The sequence below is a fragment of the Adiantum capillus-veneris genome, chromosome 6 (assembly GCF_014529385.1).
Source record: "Adiantum capillus-veneris isolate H3 chromosome 6, ASM1452938v2, whole genome shotgun sequence".
In the NCBI taxonomy this organism is placed as follows: domain Eukaryota; kingdom Viridiplantae; phylum Streptophyta; class Polypodiopsida; order Polypodiales; family Pteridaceae; genus Adiantum; species Adiantum capillus-veneris.
The window spans coordinates 40,873,361-40,894,787 of record NC_140936.1 but is presented as its reverse complement, the minus strand read 5'-3'; the positions used below and the strand labels follow the sequence as shown (position 1 = coordinate 40,894,787).

Sequence of the window (21,427 nt, the reverse complement as noted above, 5' to 3'; positions counted from 1 at the left end):
TTGACAAATAGGTCGCTTTAGCAATTTTGATTGAACTGGGGTCCAGTCAGCTCTTGCAGCTTCTCCTTTTGTGACAGCTTTTCTTGGCCTTCTCTGCAGCTTGCATGGCTCCTGTTAAGTGAATAGAGTATCAAAGTTAGCAAATTTGGAAGATTCTTCTCTAAAATGTCCTTCAGTCGAAAATGCTGACAAGTTTGGTCCAATTTTCTCATGCATAGATGCATAAAAACATGAAAAGAGCAAAATTATGAAGTCAAAACAAAAAATTGCAACAAAAGTAAATAATCGCGATTATTTATATATGAGTAATTTTTTTAATATTTTGCAAATTTGGCATTATAGGCTTGAAGTATATACCAAATAGATACCCTGAGTGAAATATGGGCTCATTTGGGTGCATAGGGTGAAAATGGTGCCAGATATAAGCTTTAGGTCTCTGAAACAGTAGTGTAAAGGAATTTTGAGATTTTGAGCTCCAAATTTGTTCAAACTTGGGTAGTGGACTTAGGACATCATGTACTTTGGATCTATAATGGCAAAGTTGCAAATTTCCCCCATCTTGGCCAAAAAGTAAATAATCGGGATTATTAACTTTTTCATCAAAATGAACATTTTTTGGTACAACTTGGTTCTACGCATGGTATAGACCCTGTGTATGTGATATGAGGTGATTTGGATCAAAAAATGTGACTCATAACTCAGAAATTGGTCTGCAAGGACTTCTTTGCGTTTTTTGGCAATTTTCCAAGTTACATTTGATCATTTTGGCTCATACTTGAACTTTGGCATGTAATAGGCATGTACAAGTGATATGTGAGGTGATGATACAATTTTTAAGCCAAAATATTACAAAAGTAAATAATCACGATTATTTATAGCAGTCAACTTTTTCTTGCAAAACTTAAAAGTTTTTCACCTAAACACATTCTATACAGCTTAAACAAGTCCTAAATTGAATTTGGTAAACTTTGGTCTTGCCAGCATCACTTTGTGCTTTGTCGACTTTGAAATCTCTGATTTTTGTGACTACATGGCATGTTGAGTTGGTTAGTCACTTTTGAGGCTATGGACTTGTCTGCAACATAGTTGTGCAGCAACTCATCCAATTTTGTCCCATTTGGAGTCGGTTTGACCTCGTATGTGGAATTTGACACTTTGTAGTCTTTGAGCCATTTTTTGCTTTTCGAGGGCTTGGCTTGATCAATTTTACGAAACCAATCATATACATTGTGTATAGTCTGAGGAGTCGGAATCCAATTCTCGCATCTGTCAAAAACCTAACTTTTCTACTTAGGACCCCCTCGACCCTTGCCGCATGGTCAACTATTGCTATAGAAGTGTTATGTTATATTGGGGCATGCTACAATTCAAATCTCATCTGATTTGGTTGAGCTGACAGGCCCCTATGGTCGATTTTTGGTCGTAAGTCTTCGTGAACTGCTCGGATGCTAGCGTTTTTTCCACGGGTTTAGAATAGCTCCCGACCGTACAAAATGGATCATTGATAAGTATAGAACTTACCCCTCATGTATCTTGTGAGACAGAGCTGAAAATAGGTGATTGTGGACTTCGAAAAATACGCACGAAGAGGGTCAAAAGGCTCTCTCTTCAAAGGCAACAAGTGGAAATGAGCCTACCTTGGATATCTATCCCCGGACTTTTCGAACCATTTTTTTTGTTAGTCCTACTAGGCCATGAAATCTATGTTAGACTCTGAAATTTCTCCAATCGGATTCTTGTAGCTCATTCTGCAAGAATTCTGCAAAAGTAGGTTTGGCGGCCTAATTTAGGCTTCCCACTTCTATCTGTCAATTTGCTTGAAATTTTTTGTGCTTGTCTGCCTTGTCTTTTTTATCATTGTTGTGTCTTCAGTTTTTTCATATAAGCTCCTTTGCTATTTATTATTAATTTTTGACATGTTTATTGAAAAATTCAAAGAAAATAACAAAATACACTAAAAAAGAAAATTGAAAATCCAATAATTAAGAAAATCCATTGAAAAACACAACTTTCTTGTTTTTTATTGGATTTCTCCATTTTTAAGTCTCAATATCAAGAAAAATGATGAAAATTAACCAAAAAGGACTATTTTTTTATGATTTTTTGATATTATATGCACTATTTACACTCGTTGGGGAGATATCATCACTTAAATTTTCCCTGTTGCTGAATTATAAGGGCACTATTAAGTAGTTTGGCAAAAAATCACACATTAACATCAAACTTTTTCCTCCCTCTTTAAACATTGCCCTTAATTACTTAGTACTCTTCCACCCCTCCTAGATGGCGTACTCCGGGACGACTGTGTGCATGGGTTGAACAATCGTGTCTATGCATAGCCTTGGTTGGCTCTACCATGCTTTGAAGATCAATGCAGTTCAAACCATTATGCTATGCAAGAGTTGGGTCTTGAGTAATTAACTCAAGGGTTTCTGAGGTCGAGGCTTTCTGATGTTGTCCTCCAAAGAGCAAATATTGTAGCTTGTGTGCTCTTTGCTTGAATGTGCCATCAGGATGCTTTAGCACACTGATTTTTTGAGCTTTTGGTATCAACAGTGATTGTTGTCGAGCTTTTACCCGCCATTGATATCTTGGTTTGTCTTGGTCAGAATGGTGTGGTTGAGGTTTCTGAGACTTAACTCTCCATTGCTTGATTAATTTTCCCGTTTGCGAAGAAGATAAGTGCTCCTTTTTCTTCCAAATCCATTTCGTGTTAGGTTCCTTGCCCGGAGATGCCCGTCTCTGTGTTTTGACCTTTGGAACCATCTTTGGTAATGTCGATGATGTTTTGGGCACCCAAGTTTGAATCGGCTTGTCCTTAAGTTGGGCTTTTCGTACCCAAGTTTGCCTGCTACTTGTAGCATTTGCTTGTCAATAGGATGGAGAAGATTGATTGCTTCGTCGTTTGTTCTGCTGGTAATTGCCTTTCCATTCCTCCTTGCTTGGTGCAATTGGAACAATGAGTTGTGCGCCTTTAGGTGATAGCTTGAGCTTATTCGTATCCCAATCTGGTACTGCCTTGTATGTCCGCATCCATGAGATTCCAAGAATCATTCTCATTCATGTGTTCATCTGGTAAGCATACAAACTAATGAGGACTGAACATCCATGTACTACCACATTCAAGTTGACTACTCCCAATGTTGGTGTTGGATTCTTGTTGCATCCTTTGATAGTCGCTATTCCTACTGTCAAAGACTGACTTGTTATTTTCTGTACGTGGAATAATTGACTGCATTTACTCTAGCTCTTGTATCGACCAATGCATTTGTGCTATGGTTGTTGAGTTGTACTTTGATGCAAAGGTCCATTCCATCTAACCATTCATCATCTGTTGACACAGCATCTTTTTGCAATTCCCATGTCGGTCATCTATTTTCAGGGTGTCGATGGGAATAGGTGTTTGTTGATTCTTGAGAGCAGCCTTCCTTTTGAGTACCCAAAGCCGAGCTTCCTCTTGGGCTTCATCAATAACCTACTGTCGTTTTATCTTTCTTTGCGTGGGTGCATGCATTCTTTCTAGCAATTCATTGGTTAGCAGCAAATTATACTTCTTTAAATGATATCCACTAATCCAATTAGCCATTTGTTCACCATCTAGGATGGATAACTTAACTGCTCCACTTGGAAATACATCTTCAATGATAAACATTCCGTTTCCCTTTTTCTTAAACTTGGGAATGTGTTGCTTAAGGGAATAGACTAAAACTAAGTCCCCTTTTTTGAAGATTTTTGTAATTAAATGGTAATCAAAAAACTGTTTTTGTTTCTGCTTTTGTGCACAGATGTGAGCTACAGCAGTAAGCCTTTACTCGTCTAGCTTCTCTAAATCTTCAAGTCTTTCTGACAATTCATGTCCAGTCCACTCAAGATCCTTTGCTACCCTTAGTGTCAGCAATAGAAATTCTATTGGCAGTATGGCATCAAGACCATAAACAAGGTTAAAGGGTGTAGCATTTAAAGTTGTTTTGAATGAAACTCGATAAGCCCATAGAGAAGCATGGAGTAACCATTTTAGTCAACACCGAGTTAAGAATTTTATTCGTATGCTCAGCTTGTCCGTTTGCTTGTGGGTGATAGGGAGCTGATTTGTTATGGATGACCATAAATTCATTGAGCAGATACTCGATTACCTCATTAAGGAAATGCGTTCCCCTATCACTGACAATTTCTATTGGCATTCTATATCTTGTGAATACATACTCATATAAGAATGCGACAGTGGTTCTGGCATCATTCTTTTGATTTTCTTTAGCCTCGGTCCACTTAGTCAAATAGTTCGTAGCTGCAATGATATATTGAGCTTGGGTTCTATAAGCAGGTGGATGTATTGGCCCAAACAAAGTCTATACCCCATTTTGCGAAAGCTCTAGCCCCCATCATTGGTCTTAAGGGCATGCTATCTACACGTGTTGACATTTTTTGCTCGTTGACAAGCATCACACCTTCAAACATACTCTTTGGCATCTGCAAAAACTGTTGGCCACCATATACTTGCCTTTAAGATTTCTTTTGCGGTGGTCTCACTAGAAAAGTGACCTCCAGCTAATCCAGCATGTGCTTGTTCTATAATCGGAATATATTCATCTTCATTTACACAAAGACGCAAATGTTTATCCTTACCTCTCGGTTACAATTGGTTTCCAATAAGAGCATAGTCTCTTGCTTCAGTTTCAATTTCTCTTTGACGGGTTTACTCATATCCTCAGGAAATGTTCGGCTCGATAAGTAAGTAACGAGATAGTTACTCTACTTAGGAACAGGTGACAATTGGAACAATGTTACATGAGGTATGGGTGTCTTTTTTTTACATTGAGGACAATCCTTTACAAAAGAGCGAACATCACTCCTCATAGTTGGCCAAAATACTCCAAGTCTCAAGATCCTTTGCATAGTTTGGTCTTCCGCAAAGTGAAGTTCTACTATGGTAATATGTGCTTGACTTAGGTATTGGGTTTTCTCTTAGGATTAATGCATAAGAGCAATATTCCATCTCGGTTTCTTTTGTATAGTCTACCAGCTAGTAATTGATACATAGTTGATTGCTCAATTAATCCGATTGTAATAGGAAGTGGTATTTGTGAATCCACTTGATTTATGATCATCAAGGATACCATATTTTTCGACCATCGAGGTATCATTTCCACGAAGAACAGATATGAATCTGGTAGATCATCGTCTACCCCTTTAGGTGATTCCCCTAAAACAATACTAGACAAATGATCTGTTGTTTGATGAGTGCTACCCTTTTTCACAACTATAGTGAAATCAAATTCTAGAAGAACGATGAACCATCTCACTATTCTTCTTGTGCTGCATGGCTTGTTGACCAAGTACAATAAAGCTTGGTGGTCCACAAAGAACACAAATTTGTTTGCTAATAGGTAATGTGTATACTTTTTTACGGCATAGATCGTTCCTAATCCTTCCTTTTCAATGGTGGTATAACTCTTTTTCGCCATGTTTAATTGTCGACTAGCATAAGAAATATGAAAATCAATTTTTCAGGCTCCTGGTTAAGCTAGTATACACCCAATGGCAAAATTGGAAGCATCAACATGTATGTGGAATATCCTATTCCAATCTAGTGCTTTCAATATTGGAGCTGAAGTGAGAGCTTGCTTAAGCTTCATGAAGGATTCTTCATACGCCTCAGTCCATTCAAAGTGTGTAATCAAGCTATACATGGGTTTTGCAATTATAGCATACATGTAAATGAACCGTCTGTAATATCCACAATGTCCCATGAAGGCTTGAACCCCCTTGACAGTTGTTGGTCTACGCAAATCAACAATAACATGAATTTTATCAATGTCAGTATCCAGACACTATATGTCCAAGAATTTTTCCTTGTCTACCCATGAATGTGCACTTTTTAGGATTTAAGAAAATCCTATAAAGTCTACATTTTTTGAATACCTTTTTGGCGTCTTCAAAATGAGCAGCCCAAATTGATGAATGTACTCATAGATCATCCATATATACTTCCAAGAATTTCCTAAGATATTCTTTATAAGCATGGCTCATCAATCTTTGAAAGGTGGTCGGAGCATTAGTTAACCCAAAAGGCATAACCCAATAGGCAAAAATACCCCATTCCGTTGCAAAATCAGTTTTATGTTCATCTTTTGGATCAACCAAAAGTTGATTGTATCCTGAAAATCCATCTAAGAAGCTGTAAGATTCTTTTCCTGCAACTCTATGATTGGAAGAGGAAAGTTGTCTCTAATGGTAGCTGCATTCACTTTCTTGAGGTTGACACACACTCATAAATTTCCATTCTTCTTGGGTACTACCACAATTGGAGACAGTCAATCTGTGTGTTCAATTTTATAAATGAATTCCGCTTTCTTTAGTTTTTCAATCTCTTCTTTAGTCTTCCTGGTAAATTTTTCATTATATGTGTATGACCTTTGTCTACTTGGTTTTGCATCATCTCTCATGGGTATGGTATGTTGACAGATTTCTGGATCAACACCCTTGAGATCCTTGTAAGACCAAGCAAAGATATCTCAATATTCCTTTAGCAAGCTTAATAAAAGCTCTGCTTCTTCTTCTTTTGTTAGGTCATTTGCAATGTAGGCAGGCCTAGGCTCTTCTCCTGGTTCAGCCAAAACTATCTTTTTTGCATTTTCAGGCCCCTCGTAGGACTCACCTTGTCTTCATAGTTCTCTAACAGATTATTCGACAATAATTTTTAGATCTTGGAGAGTATATTTCTTGTAATGGGATGGAACACTTATTACATCTTTACCATCCTCTTCTATGGTTTCCGCTCAACTCGTATCATGGTTGACTCCTTGTCCTGTTTTTTTGGCTTTTGCTTGAGTATCCTTCGTCGTTTTTCTCGATGTTTTTGATATTTCTGGATTTTTGTTTGAAGGATATCTGCCAGTGATTTTGTCCTTGACACAATCGTGTGCATCTATCTGCATCAGGAACTGTGTTCTACTAGAGATTGATGGCATAGGTTTAGCTTTCACGTTTCTGGTGTCTCTTTTTTGTCTATACCATTTCTGTCTTTTCGGTTTATGGTTAGGAAAGTCAAAAAACTTTTCCTCCCCTCCTTTCATGAGTAGCTTAGCTCTCATATGTTCTTTTCCGACCCCGAATCTTCTGAGGTAGCTGAGTGTTCTTCTAACTCATCTGTTGCATCGTAGTAGAGGTCTAAAAGGACTTATTGAGCTTTCATCAAGTCTTTGGGTTCCTCAATTTCATCTTCAATGTAGAGGGTTGAAATCATTTGTATAGGAATTATTTCATAGCCGTCCCCATTGCAAAATTGAGTAGGCATAGACGTATTCACACATACATCCATTGTCGCTAAAATTTGAGTCCACTCAAATGCCTCAAACAAATGCTCTAGAAAGGGTTCAAGTACATAGGCTTCGTTTATGCAATCACTTTCTAAGATATATTCTTCTCTTTTTAAGCTCCCATTTTTTGAAGCTCCACACATCCAAATAGGAGTGTCTTTGTTCAACCACGATAGAAGCTTAGTTTCAGCCGAAGAGACTGAATCAAAATCTTTTATGGACATTTTCATGACATCTCTATAAGTGTGATCTTTTAGATTGACCCTTGTTATAGATCCCACTTGCTTCAAGTACAAATAATTGTTTTCCCAATGTTGGATAAGTTGTACCTGTCACATGAAAGGTCTTCCCAATATGATTTCGTAATTGAGTTTCTTCCCAAAGTCTACTATGACAAAAGTATGTTGATATTCAATCCCACAGGAATTAACTATCACTTTTTCAAGCAGTTTTAAGGGTCTTTCGATGTGTCCATCAGCCAATTGCAATTTCATTCGAGTTTGTCTCATGGCTCAATGTACCCAGGATTCCCATATTACTTTTGTGGCTATGCCTATGCCTGTCCCACTATCCAGTATTGCCATGGTTTCAATGTCATTATATTTCTCTGGAAGGGTGATGTTTCCTTCTTTATTGGAACAGATCAAATCTCTTTGTTATTCATTTTGTGTTCCAATCTTCCCAAATTTTTTGCTATTAGCCCTGTTATCCCCACCTTCTCTAGAGTTTTCTATAGATCATTCCATAAATATGGTCTGATTTTTAACAGTCTCCCAAAGTAAGAGTGCATTAGATGGGTGTAGACATGATTAAATGAATGTTGTCTACTTCTAGGGTCTGTTCCGCTCTTTTTACTTAAGTGGTCTTACACACTATGGATTCATCTTTGTTATCTCCCAAGTAAAAGGGTAATGTTTTCAAGGTCAATGGTGTAGACATTCCCGAAGCTTCAGATCCGCAATCCCCATACAAGGATTGTACATCCATGTCCATATCAGGAGATAGGTTGTCTAACCGAACTTCCTCTATAGGAGCTGACTTTAGAGTTAAGCTCCCATCATTGATCTCTCTAACTTTTTGGCATAAGTGGCATGGCCAGTCTTCTTCTACGAATGGAATTCCGTCTAAGACATCTTCGATGTCCGGCACTATAAGTTCATGCTCTTTTGGTTCAATGTGGGGTTCTACCACCACTTTGGATTTTTCTTGATTCTCTCTTACCACAAGCTCTTCATGTTTTTCCATACTTTCAAGCTTGGATTTTTGTTTTTCCAACATCTCTTACGTGATTCTTATCAAATGTTGATAAGCTTCAAGATTAGTTGCTTCCATGTTTGGAGAAGGATAGTTTTTCCATTTGTTTTTCATGTTTTGGCATGCTTTAAGTCCTGCTTGGTAGGCTTCCAAGGCTGCATTAATAGGTTCAAAAATTTTATCAACCAAAATTGATCCTCCAAATTTCACGGTTGTTTCTTTAACTTCACTTCCAGTTTCTTTCACCTTTTCTTGGAATAGTTGTTTTGCTTTCTCCTTGATTTCAAGCCGTTGTTTCTATTTTCTCATCTCATACCTTTTGCTTCTGCTTCTTTTGGTCTTTTAAAAGGCAATTTTTGTATTCTCCGAATGATCAGAAAAGTTATGTTTCTTTTTCTTAACATGGGCTCTACTAATTACCTTGATTGGAACAACCGGTTCACTCTCAATTGAGCTACTATGTATCACTTGGACTACGTTTACTACTATTTTACCCTTGTTTAAAGGATTTTAAGGACAATCTTTTGGAAAGTGTCCTCGCTTTTTGCAACATTGTATGCAATAAGCTTCAAATGGCTTAAGGTTCTTGTCAAGCTCTAGGGAATTCATTTTTCCAATGATCATCTGCACCACAGTTATGACAGTTTCCAGTCCTTGGCTTAATCAGGGTCTTACCATAGGAGGTCTAACACCTTGATTAGCTACATACTACATTGGTGCCAACTCTGGAGCAGTATAAGTCACAGGTTCTTCCATTGGTGGTGGATGTGAGTTATACCAATCTTTTTCTACCATTATTGTAGATAGACTAGGCTCAGCATAGAGTGTAACAAGCACTAGTGCATGTTCATCTATGACTCCCTCTGGATGCATGTACTTTACAAGCACTGCATTATATCGTGGATATGGAGGTTGTTGACCCAACATGGAATGAGGTCTTTCCATACCCATCGGTGGTCTTTGAGCTGGGGCTATATTAGGCTGATATATATACATGGTTTTTCCTTGTGGCCTCATAGGCACATTGAACATTTCCATAATACTTTGGTTGGTAATAGCACACATTGGTCTCATGGTTGGTCCATTTACCCTCGATTGCACACCATTTTTGCGGCCTAATTGGTTGTCCTTGTTGAGGTATCCCTTGCCCTAGTCCCCTCATAAGTGCTTTTTGCATGTTTTTCATCATGTCATTCATCCTTTTGAGCATGTCTTCTATGGTTGAAAGCGGTGTTGCAGCACCCGTTCCCACTTGTGCTGGTTTGGTGTATGTTGTTTTCTCACTTTGGTTATTCTTAGGAACATCTTCTTCATTGAAACTATCATAATTGTCTCCTAAATCAATAGCATCTAACACACACTCTTCTAGGGTTGTATGCTTCTTGCTATACATTATAGCATGCAGGTCTTTGTTTAGCAATCCCTTTAGAAACAATGATACTAGTCGTTCTTCTGCAGGTATCTCTAGCCCTGGACATCTGGTAATGTATTATTTCATTTGAGTTGCACAATCCCTAAGAGACTCACCTTGTTTCTGTTTAAAGCTATAGATTTGAGCTACCGTATTGTGTTTGATCCACGTTTTGGAACAAGCAGCTGCATATTCTTGAGCTAATGTGTTCAAGTCTATGATTGACCTTGGTGGAATGTTTTGGAACCATGTTAATGCTTTTCCTTCTAATGTCATTCCAAACCCCTCGAATTGAGTATGGAAATTTAATATGCTTCTGCTCTTAGCACTTGCTTAAGGCTTGCTAAGGGGTCGTATGGATACCCTGATCCACTGTATTTTCTGACCCATTTTTTAAAATCCGTTGGTCTGACACGTCTATTTGGTTCAACTCTTGGTCTCCTAACAGTTGGTCCTATTCTGAGTCCTTCAAACCAGTCTATTGGAAATAGTGACTCATGTAGCCTTGGACTGGCCTTAGTGTCATCCGATTTTCTTTGTGATGAGGTGGTTTCTGGTTTCATAACATTACTCTCGAAAGATATCTCACGTTGTTCATCTCTTGGAATAATTTTTGGTCCTTGGCCCAATATCCAATCCCTTATTGAATACCCTTGATATTTGGTTTGATCTGCCTCCTCAGGAGTCATCATAATGAAGTTGTTGCTATAACAATCCCTAAACAGATAGGTTGGTAGATATGTTGATTCCTTGTTCTTAATCTTGAAGATATAGGTGATCTTCATGGACGTTAGTTGTCCTAATTTGGCATGTGATGTCCAAAGAAGATCTTTTACATTTCTATTCTCCCAACAATAGACTCCGATCCTAGGATTATCCGTACTAAGCCGTTTCAAAGGCTTAAGTCAACTTGATCGTATCCCTCAAATTCTAAAGTTGGTGGTCCTTTTTTTGCTGCCATATTTGGAATTATGGTGTTTACTTCTAACCCCCATTTGTCTATCACGTCAGGATTTTTTACTTGTAAATACTGAATTCCATTTCTATCCATGTACGTTTTTCCTTGTTTGTTTGCCACAATCTCTTCTTCGAACTCAATACCATGGTTATCATGCAAATAGCATACTCTTCGTTAGGATCCAGGTAAAGCTGAGCTCCATGGCAATTAGTCTTATAAAATGAGAGTATATGCTTGTAACGCATTGTCGTTCCGATTTTTGAGTGAGTCGAATAAGACGATATTTCAGATGTTTAATCGAAAAAAGTGTATGAGACTTCTTCAAGGATAGTGTGCAAGGAATTGCCTTGATTCACACTTTCTTCGGTGGATACTCTACTGGAGGTTTCTCCAAATATGCATTGATTTCCTCGTACACAACCAGATCTAAGGTTCATAAAGACTTGTGAAGCCCTGGATAGAGTACTTACCTTTGGATTGATTTGTTGTCAATTTCTTCCAAAAAACTTGACTTGATTGTACTTCTGTCAAGCTACCGATTCCTCGTCTGCAACCTGATTCCTGTATCAATTTTCATTAAGTTAGCTATTCTTTTAATAAGACTATGTAATTTTTGCTAACTATTGTGATTGGTCTATGTGTATCACTTCTAATCGAGCTAATTAAGTCAGCAGTTGAGATTTTCAGATTCGACTTTGGTAAAATGAAAGGATTAATCTGCAACTTGAAAACTGAGTGAACATGTACAAATTTGGATCAGATTGAACCCAAAATTGCATGGTGGCTTTGTATTATGCTGGTCTAACAGTGTACAAGTTCAAAAGTCAAAAATGGTATCTCTCTGTAGCAGTAGTAAATAATCGCGATTATTTATTTTTGTCGGTTTTTTATACTTTTGGGCTTGGTTTGCCAAGTATACAACCTGTTAAGGTCCTTGGACAAGTTTAAACAAGTTTTGACAAAATCTATTCAAGTTTATCAACTGTTTCGTATCCGCAGACTCTGATTTCAAGAATCTGGCTTAAGTCTCACTTTTGTGATCCAAATTTCACCAAAATTGATTTGTGTGATCTACGTGATATGCTTGACCTTGTGGTATACTATATGCAAGATTGTTTTTTTAAAGCAGATGTAAATAATCGTAATTATTTACTCTAGCTCATTTTTTGCAAGTTTTTGTCCCAATCTTGACACAGATCTGTTAAGCACTTCAACTTAAGGTCTCTAGCCAAGTTTCATCAAGTTTGGACAATTTTTGGTCAAATGGTCATTAGTTTTTTGTCTGCAGACTGACTTTGCAATTTGGTCACAATTTTCAATCCAATGATCCAAATCTTACCAAATTTGGTTTGTGGCCTTATTACAACATGGTAAAACTAGTGGTATGCTAACTTAGTCAAAAAAGTTGAAAATTGGGGTAGATGTAAATAATCGCGATTATTTACAACTGGTAACTTTTTGCATCTATTTGGTCAAGCCAGCATGTACACATGTCTATCACATCAAGATAAGCCTATGAATCAAATTTCATTGAGTTTGGACTATTCTTTTTCCAATTTACACTCAAGTTTCAGGAAGTCAGTACAAACTTTAGTTTTTACCCAGTTTTTTGCCAATTTGGTGCTCCAAATCTTTTGTGCCTTTACAAAAGTTGTTTGTACACATGCAATGAGTCACTGGTATCAACCTTGACCAATTTTGAGCTGAAAGTAAATAATCGCGATTATTTACTTATGCCTAAAATGAACAATTTTTTGCACTTTTTTCATGGACTTTCTTTTCATGAGTTATTTTAAGCTTAAGAATCAAGTCAAAACTTAATTTAACCTAAAATGTCAAGAAAAAGTAAATAATCTGAGTTTTTGCAAACTCTTGAAATTTTTACCTCAAAGTGTCCTTGAGCTTACCCAGTGGTTCATACAACTCTTAAGCATACTCTCCAGTCGGATTGAGTGGTTTGGAGTCTTTTAGTGCTATTTCTAGCCGTAGACCTAAAATTATGCAACTTCAAATAACAACTCACAATGATTCTTTCGGAGAGAGCAATGTTCTGAAATCCACCTCGGATCCTACTTACCCTACACCTACGTTCTCATGCAATGGGATTGTGCAAAGTGTCCACAAACACTCATTTTCTTGTTTTTTGTGGTTTTCTGAGCTTTGATCTTGAGACTTGTCTCGTCTATCAATCATTCTCAAAATCCTAATCTAGTTCTACAATCCTACAATCCTAAAGGCACTCGACAAGTACAACTACTTCCAAGCTACCTCTACACAGTAAATTAAGCTATGCGGTTTTAAAAAGAAAGTTTTTACTCTAGGAGATTTTAGAGGAAGTTAAAGGATAACTTCACAAAACGCTCGTGTTTTCTCCTAGTTTAGGTATCTTCGATCTCTGACAGCGGCACCAAATATGGGACGGATGTCTAACCTCACTCGTATCTTATTGCAGACTTAGCGAGAACCACGATTAAATTGTCAATCCGTGGAACGAAGCTGACTCGACTAGTGCATAGAGGCTACAAGAGGTTGTTAATCTCTCAAAGAATAACAAACAACTCGCATCTAACTCAAGCTACACTCAAGTGACTGAAATCACCCAAAGCCAATCGCTCATCGGCAAACAAATCACATCCGTTGCAGCATCAAATGACATCCAAACGTAGTGAAACTTGTAGGACATGTTTATAAGACCTAAGCACACATACTTATGGTCTCAATTCCCACTTTAAGTCACGTGTCAAAATCAGGATTATTAACAGGAGTGGATTTTTGACCTAGTCGTTTTCGACCCAGAATGCACATAAATGCTTAGCAATGATGCCCCAATAATCCGCATATGCTTAGTTTTTTATTTTGAAGTGTAAATTACTACTTATGATGAAATTGGGCCGGGGGTTGACAATGCCAAAAGCTAAGAAATATCATGACGTGTTTTCGTCAATGCGTAGAGCTCTTACCTGCGGTTGCAATGCAACAAACGCGACTGCAATGTGACAACTAGGGAGGGAGTAGGAAGCGCGAGAAGGAGAGAAGTGAGCGCCGTTAGCTCAAGCTGTGTATTTCACTATCCAAAACTTAATAATAACTTACAAATATTGGCTTTTATACCTTAGCCAAGGTTTTTGGTGGTCAAAACTAATAATCTGGGAGCTCTAACTAAAGATGGGTACTAACAGGTTGATACAATTTAGAAGCTTGTAGTCCCGGCTCATCTATTACAAAGACTTATCCATAAAATAGGAGTTACAGTATTCCTGATTTATCAAAATAATAAGTGTTTTTACAATGAGAGCTCCGGAAAATGATATTCGAGTTAGCTTGCTGCTAACACTTTACTCTATTCCAACTGTGTGGTGCCAATGTTTGAGAGATGTGACTCCCGGGGCCTCTGTGTGTGTGAGAGAGAAAGAGAGAGCGGTGTGTGATACGGCATGATCGTAAACGGGCCAAACCGGTGTGGATTGCTATCGCTTGTGTGAGTTTTGAAGGTGAACTCTAGTGCATTGGGGTGTAATGATTATCTTGGGCTATAGAGAGGCAGATTGTGTGGGTTTCGGGTGTGTTCCCCTTTCCCCCTATCCAATGTCATTGTTTTAGGTGTATGAAGTATCAACAAAGATGTATACATGATGCAGATGAGGTCTTCATACATGCTTGAGCGGTGGCTTCATATACCAATGAAAATGATGTCACGTTTATCTTTAGCGTTCATGCCTTAGAGAGGTGACACTTATCCCTGTTGTTTGCTAGATAAGAATGCAATTTTCCATGTCACACCACATTGTGAGTGGTTCATCACTTTCTCTAGTGGGAGCTTTGGTGACACTTCTTCCTGTTGGTTGCTAAATGAGGATGCAATTTTCCATGTCACACCACATCGTGAGTGGTTCATCACTTTGTCTCAAGGGAGATTTGGTTGTGTACACTTCATCAATGGTTCCTTGTTTGACATTGCAAGTGCAGGAGATGATTTCTTGCCATTTCCTAGTGGTGCCTCATATACGCTACAACATGTGCGTTATGTTTCTATGTTTCTCAACTGAGCCAAAGATTGATCTTAGTGAGATAATTAGTAGATTGTGGATGTCAGAGAATTCTTAGAGAGCAGTCTTTCTAGATGCATTGTGTATCGTTAGTGGTTTCTAGGGGAGCCCATAGTAGCTTGGTATATCCTATGCATGTATTTGAGGTATGAGACAACATCGTCTCGATTTTGTTACTAGCATGCATTGAGCGAGAGATGAGATGTATCTCCTGCATAGATGAACTCCTCCATGCTTACAAGATAGAGAATTTAGGTGTACAAGAGGTGCCAGTAGACTTTATAGACATAGAGGTAGAGCAGCAGTGCTCTAGTGAGACACAACAAGTATTGATAGAGTATGTCCAAACAAAGGTAAAGTGGCTATGATCCCTAGAGACACAAGCAGAGATGCAAGACATGGACTTATTTGATAGTATCATGCTAGAGGGATTGATGAGTCAATGCCAGGACACAAGATTCCACCTATGGATGAAAGGGAGGTAGCCATCCTTGTGTTGATGATGACACATCCATACGTGATGAGTAGTCTTGATGATGTAGTGTATGCAGATGGTAGTCAGGAACCTAGTACAATCAGGCTTGTGCATATTTTATCAGCATAATGCCCCTCTTGCTGTCCACACGCCATGCCCTGGCTTTTTGCCTTGAGACTGAAGTTAAAAATATCCCAGTCTTTTAACTTAAGATGGAAACAAAAGTTAACTTTTTGTTTTTGCCTTTGCCAAGGTACAAAGCATCTCTCTAGATACTATACAGAAGAAATGAAAAGGTCGTTTTTGGCACCTACACCCTAGGTACAACTAAGGGCTTAATTTGATATCACAACCCAAGTCAATTTTAGTCAAACAAAATTCTTCCTTGTTTTGCTAAGCATTATAGCCTAAAAAACCATCCCCAAAAAGTATCTTTTAAGCCAAAAGACAATCTCTCTATGGAGCCTTGATAATGCTACCATAAACCATTTTTGTATCCATTCTTCCAAACAAAGGAATATATTCAAGCACACATCGACAAAAATAAGAGTTGCATTCCCCCAATTGAAAAATTTAACATTCTTATGCTCCATATGTGGCAAAGCACTTATTATTTTATGTAAAAGAAAAAGGTCAACGATCAGTGAAGTCAATGGATGGTCGAACACTCGACGTTCGACCTCGAGGTGAGGCACATGCCACCTTTTTCCCAAAATATACCACTTAAAGAAAAAATTATTGATAAGTGGATCCTACTGGCTAAACTACTAATATGTACAAGAAATAGGTGAGAGATCTCTCAACCTACATGCACTTGCTCATTCACTTGACCAACATACAGTCGCATCGGCTCTAGTAATATGTAAGCATGTGAATCCATGCTAGTGCTTGCATGCAAATCACACAGACATCTTTGTATGGTCTGCATAGCTCCACAATGCATCATGCTAGTGTCAATCATCGTACGACTGACATTTTCTACTGCAAATGCTCCCACTACAATTGCTAGCGATACTAGTAGATTTTACATGAGACACCTGAATACTATCAAAATATATGCAAATCTTGTTGCACTAGCCTTTTCATTGCTATCTCTTGAAAGAGTGTGTGGTGTGCAGAATGTGTGTATGCGTAGTGCGGTGTGGGAAAGGGAAGAAGGAGAAGAGTACACTGTGGGTGGAGCCAACCTCCAAGCAGTGGAAAGCTTCTTATTCATGTGTATATACAAGAATAAGGGTAACTGTATGGGTAGCGTACGGTCAAACATCAAACATCTGGCCCCACGCAAAATCCTACTAGCTAAACTAATAGTATGTACAAGAGGAAACAAGTGGTAGACTCTTTGAACCTACATCCATTGGGTTGCTCAATCAATTTACATGCAGTCATATTGGCTCTAGTGATAGGCGAGCATGTGTGTTCATGCTAGAGCCTGCATGTAAATCACGTAGACAACTTTGTATGGTCTGCACAGCTCCACAATGTATCATGCTAGTGTGACCATACGATTGACAATCCTTGCTGTCTGCAAGTGACGGACAGCCGAGGCAGTCGCACAAGAGGAAATGGGGCCTCTCTCTCTCTCTCTCTCTCTCTCTCTCTCTCTCTCTCTCTCTCTCTGCGCAAGGGCACGTGCAACTGCACAAGAGGTGATGGGGCCTTGGAGGCATGTGCTGCGGGATGCGCACATTACTGACAGGTCAGACTTGGGCGATGCAGGCCCGCCTCAAATTGAGGCTATGCGAAGGGTGGTCGATCGCACTAGGGGGGAAAGGGGTAGGGGTAGGGATGGTGGACGCAAGCCTGCGAGCATGGAAGAGCAAGGGGGGGCGCTTCTCTTCGATGAGTAGTTAAGCCAGTCACGAGTTGGATGGGAGTGGCAGTTGCAAAAAGGTTCTACGCCATGCTGGGATCCAGCGAGAAGATGCAGAAGAGGCCGTTGTGCGTGGGAACAGTAGCGAGGGGAGACTTTGCCTTCGAAATTGGGGAAATGGAAGGAATCTCTTGGATTAATTAATTAATGACTTGAGAACAGACCCAGTAGTAGTAGTAGTAGTAGTAGTAGTAGTAGTAGTAGTAGTAGTAGTAGTAGTAGTAGCAGTAGTAGTAGTAGTAGCAGCAGCAGCAACAGTAGTAGTAGTAGAAAAACTTTTTAAGCCTTCTTTAGGCTTTAAGTTTGGATATTTGATTATGTATGTAAATAGGAAAGGATGAAAGAAAAGACTAACTACAAAAGATCTCACAAGTTGTTATGAGAAAGCATAGTGTTTGAACAATTTAAACCTAGGAATGTGAGTAACACTAACAAAAAATACATAGTCTAGTTAGGCTTGCAAAACGCATAAAGGAACGACGAATAGTTGTCTTTTGTTGTATGGATGCAGATGAGGATCTCTCTTTATCTATTTTCGGGATGAATGCTATTCAAAAGAAGATCGAAGATCTTTGACTATAGATAAAAAAACCTACTTGCACTCTAGCTATGTCAACACTTGTTCTAGCACTTGTGCAAGGTTGTCCTCTCTATGGGACACTTGGGTTAGCACTAGTGCTATATCTTTGCATTTACGTTGGTACAGCCAGATTTGATCGACGCAAGGACAAGTCAGAAGCCGGTACATGGAGAATTGCAAGCAGATGAAAGAATAGTGAGCATGTGCTAGATGTGAGGTACAATAGGTCCTGTCAGTATATGTATGTCAAAGGTAGCAACCAACAGGTCTATGATGGCCTTCAAACACTATTAGCCGGGTAGCATAGAGGTGATGTAGATAGGTGGATATCATCACATGCAATGATGTTATGTTGTGTATGCAAAGGGGGGAGGTCTAGATCAACCGTTTCAAGGTTTTAATATGCTTGAAGGCACATATCTCATAGCTCATCAATCAAATTCTATGGCACGCTTGTGACTCAAGATTGTAGTCAATTAATGGCAGTCAAAGTGGTTACAGTCTCTCCCGTGGATGTGGCGCCTTTTATGGTAAGCTAACCAAGAGCGGAGTGGAGTTTGGAAATGAGGTAGAGGGTGGTGTGAACCAAAGCCAAGCAAGGTTCTTTTTGTGTGAAATTGAGGATTGCATAAATTAATAGTGACGAGTACAATTGCGTATCAAAAAGAGGACGCTACTGCCACAAGCAAGAGAATATGGTGGGTTGCATGAGAGGAACCACTTGTTGCAGTCAGGGAGAACCACTCAAGAGTGGCATGATTGCATGCATAGACAAGGGGGCGCTACTCCAAGTTCAAACAGGGAATGCCATGAGAGGTACTGCAGAGGCACGGGCTTGCAGATATTGCTACAAGAGCCGTTTTTGGCATGAGTGGAGGCGACCATAGAGAGGGCCAGTGAAGGACGGTGGCTTGTGCCAACTGAGGAGCCGTTTGGTTTGGTAGCATTGGGTGAAAAGCTGCCAGTGAGTTGAAAATGAGTGAAAGCAATGGCATGAGGAGGCTCGCCTAAAGCGTGAGGAGGGGCCCGAGAGTTTTTTTTGGCCCAAAAAAGGGGAACACAACCTGCTAAAGGGGACCACCATTTGAAGGGCTCGGCCATGAGCAAGCTTGGGAGGTCAGCTTTAGAGGGTGAGGGCCTAAACCATGAATAAAGGAGGAGAGGTTGAGAGTCATGGGTGTTGCATGATCTTAGGGGATTTGCAATTGCAAGGGTGGCTCTTGCAAAAGCTCGGAGGGTTGAAAACGGATCTGCAAGGCCAATTTAAGAGGAGAAGTTGAAAGTCCATGGTGTGAGCAAGCAAGGTTGCAAGCTACCAATAAGGGTGCACCATCCACTACAGGAGGAGGAGGAGGAGGAGGAGGTAAGCTGGTTGAGCTCTCCCGCTTGTAGTCCACCACAAATTGCTTGGATACTATTCAAAGGAGGGTGGTTTTCAATGGGATCATCATTGTATATCCTCTTGCTTAAGTTAATTGAACTATCTCCATATGCTCATTGTTTAGGTAGATATATATAATATTCTCTTACTCTCATGCTTACGAGGGAGTTGAGTATCAGAGGTGCTCTAGTGCGAGTATGTGGGTGCTCTCTATGGGAATATTGTCTATGTTAGTAATATCAAATTGTCCAAGAGTGTCACGTGCTATTCATCTATGTGTTTTAAAGGCTCGAAGAGAGAAGCTATCATGATATGCTTTTTGATTGAGGGTGTATATTCGGGGTCCATTAGGTACAAGCATGGGCAAAAACTGCTGGCAAATTGGGTGTTTATATGTGTGATTATTAAGGATAAATAGGGGTGTTGTGGAATTGTTGGGCTATAGAGAGACATTCACTGAGTGAGGTGTTTTCCCAATTCCCTCTTTCCAACGTATGTGGATTGAAGTCCTGGGGGATTCGCTCTATTTACAAAACAAGACGCCACCTACCAACGGACAACTTTGATAAAACCCCTATATACGACTCATATTAAAAAATGTGACCCCCCTTTGTTCGCTGATACGACAATGAATGAAGAAAAATATTATATCCTTATCCTACATATAAAATTTAGGTTTCACATGATTTAACAATCAAACTACTTAAAGATTGTGTAGCATAGTGACTAGCAAAGTACTAAGGAACCACTTCTGGTGATAACTAGATTCCAAGGGATTCACTTATACTTTTGGGGAGACACGACCTACCTAAAACCATATAAGAAAAAAACCCTATCTACAAATCCTTTACCACTAACCCAAGCCCCTATCTACAAATTCCAAAACAATTAAATAACCCGTTTCTATGATGTTTATATAGTCAACTTCACCCCTCCATAATATATTTACGAGTAAAAAAACGTTGTTGAGATTCTCATCTTAAAAATTTTACCAATGTTCATATACATTAACACTAATGTCAAAATGTTATCAAAAAGTACTTACTTACAATTTATGGGATGAAGAGATTTTCAATACTCTAAGCTAGTAGGTGGCCAAAACGGTTTTTTTGGGGCTCATTAAGTAGAATCTGGGGAGATCCTTTGTTGGTTTCAGGGGGAAAAGGGCGGGGCACAACACGTGGAGGAGAGAGGAAAAGGTACACGAGCATATTTTTTTGCTATGGATCGTACTCCAAAGAGCGTATAGAGTGCGTAGCTCGGACAGAACCATGCAAATCGCACAGCTAGGAGGCTGTTGCAGAAGGCACAATGAGGAAGCTCGCCTACGGGCAAGAGACGTAGAGATGTGAGGTAGGGACGATGGGTCAGCCTGAGACAGAGTGGTCTTGTGAGTCCGTCCATTATGTGGATGCTTATGCAAAATAAGAAAGGCGCGCGTGTTCTATTCCAGACCACAACACGCACAGTTTGCAAACGCCGTCTCTTGCTCTGTGAAGAATGCCATCGCGATGGTGGGGGAAGGGGGACAGCACAATCCCGATGGCAGTGATCGCAAGCGACAGTGGACAAACGACGGGTGAGCAATCATTATGTGAGCAAAAGAGGAGCCCTCTAGTAGTATGGCACTCAAACTCTCAAACTTGCAATGAGTATAATGTGCAACGCCCCTAGCTTGCATCGAAGGGAGGAGTTGAACCAAATGGCTACAATTGTGCAAAGAGAGAGAGAGAGAGAGAGAGAGAGAGAGAGAGAGAGCATCATGATATCCAAACCTAAGCATAAAATATGCAATAACTTTTTCATGTCTTTGAAGATTGCATAAGGCTACAATATCACATATAATAAAATGATTTAGCTTTCAAAACACTTAAGTAATTTTGTAGATCATGCGCAACAATCCCTCCAATTCGTATCCTAATCCCTCCATACTTCAAATTGAGAATGAAAAATTTTTCATATTTCAACCTTAATGAAGTAACTTGCTCAAAAAAAAGACCCATGATGCTTTGGGAATAATATCTCAAAGGTGAAGCCATTTTATCTGATCATTGCAAGATCTCTCAATAATCAGCCAATATATCCAAGACAAGTCTAGAACAATAAAATCACACGATGAGCTTACTCACAATG

General features: G+C 39.3%; 1 protein-coding gene across 1 annotated transcript in view; it reads right to left on the bottom strand.

The window, feature by feature from the left end:
* Window positions 1-21,427, bottom strand: part of LOC147455393 (uncharacterized) — a 39,483-nt gene that overhangs the window by 16,119 nt on the left and 1,937 nt on the right. Inside the window, exon 5 of the mRNA XM_086513710.1 lies at window positions 11,410-11,500. Within this exon, the coding sequence (XP_086369836.1) occupies window positions 11,410-11,500 (91 nt within the window). The remainder of the gene's footprint in view (window positions 1-11,409; window positions 11,501-21,427) is intronic.